The 9665-nt window shown below is 35.5% G+C and overlaps 1 protein-coding gene across 1 annotated transcript; it reads left to right on the forward strand.

Moving 5' to 3' along the window:
* The first annotated feature begins 324 nt into the window (after positions 1–324).
* Positions 325–7958, forward strand: LOC127447613 (interleukin-1 receptor-like 2). Its single transcript, XM_051709545.1, has 5 exons — positions 325–505; positions 1452–1508; positions 2461–2575; positions 5129–5289; positions 5796–7958. The coding sequence occupies exons 1-5, from the start codon at positions 406–408 to the stop codon at positions 6200–6202; spliced, it is 840 nt and encodes a 279-aa protein (XP_051565505.1). The 5' UTR covers positions 325–405; the 3' UTR covers positions 6203–7958.
* Positions 7959–9665: the final 1707 nt, after the last annotated feature.

Here is a 9665-nt window from a genome sequence, read left to right on the forward strand (position 1 = left end):
GCAGTCGATCTTGTCTCCTGATTTAATGAACAATATACCACGAATTATTTTACTGGACTACACTTGAATGTCTTCTGTGAGTGGTCCCTCAAAAATAGAATAGGATTTTTAAAATAAAATATTGACTGCTGACATAACACTGTATGTACTGTAAGTGGTGTTTTTAATTTTGCTAGGGTAAATGAGATCTGATCACAGAGATGAGATAAATATCCATATGCTATTCGGATACAAAATGCATGTTTGTGCCATGGGTAACTGGCCAGAGCTGCAGTGTGAACGTGACCATAGACTGGATTTTAATCATCTATTGATTTAGCAAATCTTCTTTTTCTCCCTCTGTAGGACTGCAGCCCATTAAATGTGACTAACAGTACGGTTGTCCAGATCAACAGATCATCAGAGATGGCTGGACTGTACACTTGCTTTGTGACCTTCACTTTTGAAGGGCAAAACTACACTTCTGCCCAGACCACACTAATTAAAACCCACTCCTTAGATGATGGTAAACACAACCATACACACAATATGCAATCTGAAAAGAATGAAGCCACACAGGGAGGGAATTTTATTTTCTAAAATAGTTTGAGTTCCCTTGCAATTATTTTGGGTTCCCTCGCAATAGCTTTATCCATCTCCTATGAAAATTAACCATGTTTGGAATTTGAAGTAAAAACATTACCACAACACTTACCATGATTTTACTACAATAACCATATTTTAACCATGATATTTGTAGTAAAATCATGGTTAATTTGTTGTACATGTACTATGGGTATTTTTTACACCATGATACACTTACGTTTGGTTTTACTACAAAAACCATGACGAAACTATGGTTACTGTAGTAAAACCATTGTTAATTTTTTAACTTTAAATTTTTTTGTAAGGGAGACAAAGCAAACTATTTCAAGGAACGCAAAAGTTATCGTGAGAGAAAGCAAACTGCTGCGAGGGAACGCAAAACTTTTTTTATTGCTGGTATTGAGTGTAATTGTATCTGTTCAAATGCTGTTTAATAATGTCACCTGAAATTCTCCTTTGTTTTTGTGGCAGATAAATACAAAAAAACAATGCCATCTGAAATATTGATATACTGTATATTATCATCTGATAGATGTTATGTTATATATTTAAAAAGATAGTGCCTCTATTTAATAGCTTCAGTATATCCCACCCCAAATAACTTGTAGTTTGCTACTTTCTATTAGAAGATTTATTGTAAATAACCACTTTTTTCTTAATTAAAATTATGAGTAACTTGTAGTTTGGGATGGTGCAGTTTCAAAGTAGCTTCCAAAGCACTGAGCAGTAGATGGCAGTATGGATTTGGGGTGGAAAGTTCAAACCTTTAGAAGGTGAATGGTGCAGCTTCAGAAAATAAATCATAATCAAAAGAGAGTTCTGTCTGTGGTTTAATGATGGCTTAAGTGTCTGTCTAATGTTAATAGGATTTACGCAGCCCACAGTTATCTTCCCTAAGAATGAAACACACTCCGTAAAACTTGGTGAGTAATGATGATGATTGTTATATTCATCACCTATTATATTCATGTTTTAATTTAATTTATTCATTTTATTGTGGTTTTAATTCTAATTCTAATTCTTTTCATTTTAGTTGAATTTTTATTAGTGTCATGCTATGACTGTTGAACTGTTAATTATTATTATTATTATTATTATTTAATATATAGTATTTAGTTGCTTTATTTTAATTTTTAGTATTTTATCATTGCCAACTGGTATAATTTAACACTATTAAGTTTCCCAGAGCTGTCTTATCATTATGTAGTAATATTTTCATATTTAATTTAAAAATAGTTTATTTTTTATTTTTATAAGGTACTGTATATCATAAAAAAATTTAGATAACATTTTAGTTTAATTTTATTTAGTTTTGGAGTCATTATTTCATTTTATTATTATTATTTTACTTCTGCCATTTCTGTGTTTTTCTCATCTGGTTTACATCTGTATTTAAGTGTACATTACCACTCAAAAGTTTGGACACACAAGCTACATTTTATAAACTTTTAGATCTAAATGCTTAAAATTAGTTTTGTAGACGTATGTTTTTTTTTTACAACACTATATTTTTAAATGTGTTAATGGATGAGTTGGAGTGAACAGTGAAAGTAAAGCAGCCAATAAGAGTCCAGCATACATGGAAACTCCATCAATATTGTTTAAAAGCATTTCCAGATGAAGCACCTAATGAAGTTGCTTGAGTGAATGAACACAATATAAGATGGTTTTGAGTTGTGTAATGTTTTTAGACAGCTTTACTCACCATAAGTTCCCTTTGTGTTATTTTATAGTTTTAATGACTTGACAATTATTCTAAAATGTGGAGAGAAAAAGTCATAAAGAATGAGTATGTGTCCAAACTTTTGACTCATCATGGGCATGTGCAATGTGTGTTTGAATTTGAATAGTGCATTAATATGTGTATCACTACAGGTGAAAGTTTTAAGCTCACCTGTAAAGCGTTCATTGGGAAGGACAACATAGAGGAAACAATGATGTATTGGTCGAGTGACTCTGAATCTATAAATCTGAACAATTGCGACATCACGTAAGTACACAAGAAATATTTGCACTTTTGTGTAGCCATTGTCTAGATGGTAACCTTTGCTCTGCGAAATGTTTGTGTTACAATGTTTATCCCAAACCTACCTGTAACCACAGTCACCAACTGCCCACAATGTTCACTGACCACTTGATGTACTGTATATTGCTGCAATCGCCAGTTTCAATCTGATTGGTTGGTGCAAAGCAAGTTTTGTGATATGGGACTACCACCTAACCCCGGTTTATTATCATCATATCTACTATATCAGATAAATAAGGCTCTATATGGCTTGTAAAAACAAAATGACCTGTCTTAAGTGGGCGGTTCTTGGCAAGAATAAACTGCAAACCGGACCAGTTTCAATAGTTTAAAGTCTAGCTACAGAACACAAGATTACCCTAACTCTAACCACGGTAGCAGCAAATACAAATTTCACTTTGAAGAGCAAAGGTTACCATCAAAAAAATATGGAAGCCCTAAACCGCACCATGAAAAAATTCAGTAGCTGAAAACACATTTTTTTAGGTGTCTAGTGCCTTCTGGAGCATTTGTCCTACAAAAAAAAAAAAAAAACTCTCTAAAAAATGTTTCTCTCAATTTTTTTTATTTATTTATTTTTTTGTATTTTTTTTTACTCAGGTGAGAATTTCTTTTTTTTTTTTTTTTGCTTGCTAGCTAACAATTAGCATGTGCTACCAACCTCAGCCACCAGGTGCCACTATCAGTAAGCCTGAAATATTATTCAGTGATACTGTTGAAGGTAGTGATGTTAAACACAAAGATTTTCGGAGCTCTGAATCATCTGAATCAAATGACTCATTAAGTGATTCAGTGTGCCAAAGAGTTTGAAAAGCCACACATTGGTAACACCTGCTGGTGAAATCATGTGATTTAGCCAGTATCAAGCTTAGAAGCATTGGTTAGAAACATATGATTATTGTTAAGATTTCAAAGCTTTAAAAAGTGTGTTTCTTAAGTGCCTATTAATTGTGTAAGTTTGTTGAGACCTGACCTATTGATTGTTAAAGCAAGACATCAGTTTGATCATTACTATCTATCAAGAAAAGGGAAATAATGTCTCAAAGTGGCTAGTAGTCGCTCCTTTTCAGTCAATTCCCATACTATACAACTATTAATGTGTGTGCCAAAAGTGCACAAGTTTTTATGTCTGCCAAAGTTCAGTTGAGGTGTAGGCACGGGGAACACACCCCCAAACCATCAGTGAGCCACCACCATGCTTCACAGTGGGGATGGTATTCTTTTCACTATAGGCCTTGTTGACCCCTCTCCAAACATAGCGCTTATGTTTGTGACCATAAAGCTCTATTTTGGTCTCGTCACTCCAAATTACAGTGTGCCAGAAGCTGTGAGGCGTGTCAAGGTGTTGTCAAGGTGTTGTCAGGCATATTGTAACCGGGCTTTTTTGTGGCATTGGCACAGTAAAGGCTTTCTGGCAACTCGACCATGCAGCTCATTTTTGTTCAAGTATCGTCGTATTGTGCTCCTTGAAACAACCACACCGTCTTTTTCCAGATCAGTCTGTATTTCTCCTGAGGTTACCTGTGGGTTTTTCTTTGTATCCTGAACAATTCTTCTGGCAGTTGTGGCTGAAATCTTTCTTGGTCTACCTGACCTTGGCTTGGTATCAAGAGATCCCTGAATTTTCCACTTCTTAATAAGTGATTGAACAGTACTGACTGGCATTTTCAAGGCTTTGAGTATCTTTTTATATCCTTTTCCATCTTTATAAAGTTCCATTACCTTGTTACGCAGGTCTTTTGACAGTTCTTTTCTGCTCCCCATGGCTCAGTATCTAGCCTGCTCAGTGCATCCACGTGAGAGCTAACAAACTCATTGACTATTTATACACAGACACTAATTGCAATTTAAAAAGCCACAGGTGTGGGAAATTAACCTTTAATTGCCATTTAAACCTGTGTGTGTCACCTTGTGTGTCTGTAACAAGGCCAAACATTCAAGGGTATGTAAACTTTTGATCAGGGTCATTTGGGTGATTTCTGTTATCATTATGATTTAAAAAGGAGCCAAACAACTACGTGATGATAAATGGCTTCATATGATCACTATCCTTAAATAAAAGACAGTTTTTTTGCATGATCAGTCATATTTTCAAAATCAATGCCTAACCTTTCACAATTTCTTCCAGGGTATGCAAACTTTTGAGCACAACTCTCTCTCTCTCTCTCTCTCTCTCTCTCTCTCTCTCTCTCTCTCTCTCTCTCTCTATATATATATTTACTATATATAGTATGTATTATTTAGTAATTTTTACAAATATATAATATATAAACAGTATAAAATTATTGTTACATTACAATAAGAGATATATATATTTTTTTTTTGCATTCTGCAATGAAAATGGGGGAGGGAAAATTTCTTAAATTATATATATATATAAACATTATTTCTTTTTTGTTTTTCTTTTGTTTTTTCTTTGATGTTGTTGCTGCATGTGACCTGGATATGTTTTTATGACATTCACCCTCATACATTACAGTGTATTTTATTTTTTTATTTTTTATTTTCTCATGTTTAAGATGGAAAATCTTATGATGCGTATGTCAGTTATCTCCATGGTGACCAACTGAGCTTATCTTCGACAATGACCTTTGCCCTGCATTTCCTTCCTGCGGTCCTGGAGGATCTTTATGGTTACAAACTGTTCATCAGTGGACGTGATGAAATTCCTGGAGAAGGTAAACATGCTGTCAGTCATGTGAACACACTGAGATCGCTCTACAGACACAAACACATGGGCGGGTGATATAACACTAAATTATCTTAAAATAACATATTTGTTTGATTCAGTTCTCAGTATATTTATGTATTTGCTCTGAAATGGCTTAACTTCTTAAACTCTGAATATAAACAATATTCATGTGCATTGTTGCAAAACATTTTAATACATAAAAAATGCCAGGCAGTGACTTTGGTACTTCAGACTTTTGGTGATGTTTCATAAATGGAAATAAATTGAACTTTTCAAATCAGAGAAGCTATTAAAACAAATCTGTATCTGCAAGGAGGGATTCCAAAACTAGTGTAATGACACTTTAAAATAATTTTGATATTCATGATGGTTAATTTTTATATCACCAGCAAAATTATGAATATATCATGAATGTTCGATATATCACACAGTGCCTTTACAAACACTTGCATTGCACAAACACATTTAAAAAATGCAAACATTCTTTTTCAGCGGTGCAGGACGCCATTGCTGATAGAATGAATCAATGTAGAAGGCTGATCATCGTTCTTACGTCACAGAGCTTTGCAAAGCCTCAGACTGACGCCAAAAAGAGTCTTTTATCCGATTGTGAGCTAGCCGTGATGCAAACAAATCCTGTGCAATTATGGGGCACATACGAGCAGCGAGTGGGTCTCTATGATGCTCTTGTGAAGGAGGGTCTGAAAGTGATCCTGGTGCAGGTGGACGACGGGGTGGAAGAGTCTCTGCTGCCAGAATCTCTGCGATACATCAGCCGCAACAAAGGCATCCTGAAATGGAGGACAAACAGCAGTGAAGATTCGAGCAGTCACTGTGGTGTCGTTGGGTTGGAAAGACAGGTAGAGCTACGTGTCATCGACGTAGCAGTGGTAAGATAAACCGTGTGCCTGATAGATGGGTCCCAGTGATGTTGTGTATATAGAGAGGAGAAGTGGCCCAAGCACTGAACCCTGAGGTACCCCAGTAAGTAGTTGATGTGGCTTGGACACCTCACCTCTCCAGGCTACCTTGAAGGACCTACCTGAGAGATAGGAGATGCCCAGTGAAGAGAGGATGGAGAGTAAGATCTGATGGTTGACTGTGTCAAAGGCTGCAAAAAGGTCCAGCAGAATCAGGACGGATGATCTGGATTCAGCTTTGGCCTGTCTCAGTGACAGACAGCAGGGCAGTCTCGGTGGAGTGTCCACTTTTGAAGCCTGACCGATTGTCATCCAGCAGCTTGTTCTGTGAGAGATGGGCAGAGATTTGATTGAAAACTGCCCTTTCAAGTGTTTTTGCTATGAATGGGATGAGAGAGACTGATCTGTAGTGTTCTACTTGTGTGGGGTTAAGTGCAGGTTTTTTTCAGCAGCGGGGTAAAATTGTTGTCTTTTATTATATTGTTGTTACCGTGTTATTGAAGCAATAAGCTACCATGGCGAAGGGGTCTCATTTTCATGTTGTGCTGCCTAAGAACACATCCCACCCATGATAAAATCACAGTAACACACTGCCTCCAGTGGCATATTGCTTTATTTTACATATGAAAGGGATTAGAAATTAAACTTCTCTTTGTTAAGGGGGTCAATTTTATGTGCACTTAACCTTATGATAACCTGTTTTGCACTTACGAAAAATGAGCAGGAAGTTTTTGCCCTACTTGTGGCTTTTTATTTTTATTTTTTTACTTTGAAACTTTTTGGCAATCTTGTGTTTGTGTGAGGATGTATTATCTTGCTTCACCACCTACAACACAAGAGGATGTCATTATCTGACTTGCATGAGTGACTAAGCTATGAATGTTTTGCAGTCATATTGTAAATAGGTGTTTTATGCCATAGCGGTTACTATATCATGTATTTTAGCACAGCTGGAACACTATTGCCCAATTCAGGACCGTAATTGCCCGTTTTATAATTCTCAAGTAATGCTGTGTCTTGGGTGGTTAACTAAAGGAATGAAGTGTATATCTGAGACATAGTGTTGACTACTGCACACTCTTCAAATAATATCACACACATTATCTATTGCTATACAGGATATTTTCCCCCATGTTCTCTTATCTGCATTGTCCTTCCCCAAACACACAGACAACATACAAAACATTTTGAGCGAGGTTAATGAACAGTACTTGAATTATGGTCTAGAACGGGTCCACATTCTAAACTGCGATAGGGGGAACTTAAGTACAGATGTAATCACCCAAATCAGCCAAAAATGAAAATTGTCATCATTTACTCACCCTCATGTTGCTCCAAATCCTTAGGAATATCTTTCTTCCTTAGAACACAGAAGGAGAAACAAACTGTCAAAAGTTAAGACATTTCTTTTACACAAAATTGGACAAAATGCAAAACCACTTGCTGCAGTGTAATGTCATGTGACAACAATGTAGCATACTACAGTTTAAAATGTATAGTGTTGTATAATGTTTGTTGCATAGACTATTAAAAAATGTGTATATACAGGTACAGTATATATATCAAAATAAATAAATAATTATATATATACAGTAGAGTTGAGGTACTCGAGTCAATTTTAACGGACTTGGACTTGTCACGGACTCAGATGCATTTTTACTCAGACTTGACTCGGATTCGAGTGTTTAGGACTCCAGCCGAGTCCATGACATTTGTGATGCAATGAAAAAAATAAAATAACAAAACAGAAATTAATGAACACATCTCTGTCTGCATGCAGCTGTATTAGCCCCTGAAGTCGTAGACATAGCCTTGAGTTGTTTCACTGTGTTTAAGCAAACACACGCACACACACCTACGCACGTGCACAGGTACACTCATCAGTCAACCAATATGCTTGAATGTTACAACAGAGACTGCTGTATAACATCGACTACCGAGGTGGCTGGCACGACGAAAACATAAAGACGGGTATGTATCTAACGTAATAGAAACTAAACAAGGCAGTTTCACATGACACGGGACCTGATAACTGGTAAAACTGCATGTGCCGTTTGTGCAGCCAAGACGGTGCTCGCATCGCAGTTTCATCGTGGTTAAAAATTTAAAATCATTGAATCAAGTCACCCACATCATGTCTCTCACAGTTTACTAAAAACAGCATATCGAAATAAAAATACATAAAAATAGGATTGATATTGGATATAAAGTCTTTTTAGGCGTAATGTATCTACACATGTAGGCTTCTGTAGTCTCCACGCAGTGTTGTCAGCTTGAACTGGTACATAATAGCTTGATGAATTAACTGTGTAACTATTTAAATAGTCGGGGGAAAAGCGTTATTGCTAAAGCAGACAGCAACTCTAAACAGATAAACAGCACCTGTTTATTATTGATTGACTATTTTCAAAGCACTGACGAGCTGCTTAAATGACATTCTTTTACAGCATTTGTCCAACATTCACAACATTCAAACATGCACAATAAAATATTAGGATATTCTGGGCAGTGAAATGTTTTGTTTATAATTTAATTATAGACTATAAAATAAATGTATTATTCAATGACAGAGTTTGTGTATGAAGCTAAACTTCATGTTACGAGTTGAATTTAGTTGGTTATGATGTTTTTATTTTAAATGTTTATTTTATTTTATTTTTTATTGTAAACCAGCGGGTAACTTATGCACATCTTTTTTAGCCTATATCTCTGACACTTTTGAAGGACAATTCTGTTAAATTTATGACTCAAAATTATTATTCTCCATGTTTTTGCAGTTAAAGAAGAGCTCAATGAAATTTTCTTTGGTTGGTATTTAAATATTTCAGAATGATTGCAGACGAACGCGGCTGCCGCTCAATAAATATCAATTATTATTATTTGTATCTTCTGTGGCAGCAGCTGTGAGACACACACGGATGCATAAGCGATTTAGCATGCAGAACTGCCCTGCATTGTGCGGTTTCCTGCAAATTAACTAGAAAATCATGTCCATGACGTCATGGCCCTAATATTATCAGTGGGCTTTTCCAGTGTTTTAGGATGTAGCATTTGCAGTCAAATCGTGAGACGTAACTTCTCAGCGAGTGCTGATTACCACTCTGTTGACTCATTTGTACAGTATGTATTTTCCCAAATCAGTCAGCAGATAGAAAAAAAAGTTTCAGAAAGAAATCTCAGTATAGACAATTATTTCTTTAGATAGGGATGATTTAAAATAAAACTAAATTAAATTGAATTGACAAACTGAAAATGACCTTGGTTGTTATGACAAATTCAGCTTTCACTTTCTTTAGTCTATGTTTGAGTGGAGGGCATCTGAAAAACAGACAGATATCTATAATTAATTTCTTAGTAGTTGAAATTCTAATTTCCAATTTCACATACATATAACAATGTATACTTACTAATAAAAATTATATTTTTTATATCAATAATTACA

Source organism: Myxocyprinus asiaticus, chromosome 10 (genome assembly GCF_019703515.2).
Source record: "Myxocyprinus asiaticus isolate MX2 ecotype Aquarium Trade chromosome 10, UBuf_Myxa_2, whole genome shotgun sequence".
Classification (NCBI taxonomy): domain Eukaryota; kingdom Metazoa; phylum Chordata; class Actinopteri; order Cypriniformes; family Catostomidae; genus Myxocyprinus; species Myxocyprinus asiaticus.

Coding starts and splice junctions, on each gene's coding strand:
- LOC127447613 (XM_051709545.1), top strand. CDS start 406: ATGGCTGGACTGTACACTTGCTTTGTGACCTTCACTTTTGAAGGGCAA. Junction 506..1,451: donor AACCCACTCCTTAGATGATG/GTAAACACAACC, acceptor TAATGTTAATAG/GATTTACGCAGCCCACAGTT. Junction 2,576..5,128: donor CTGAACAATTGCGACATCAC/GTAAGTACACAA, acceptor TTCTCATGTTTA/AGATGGAAAATCTTATGATG.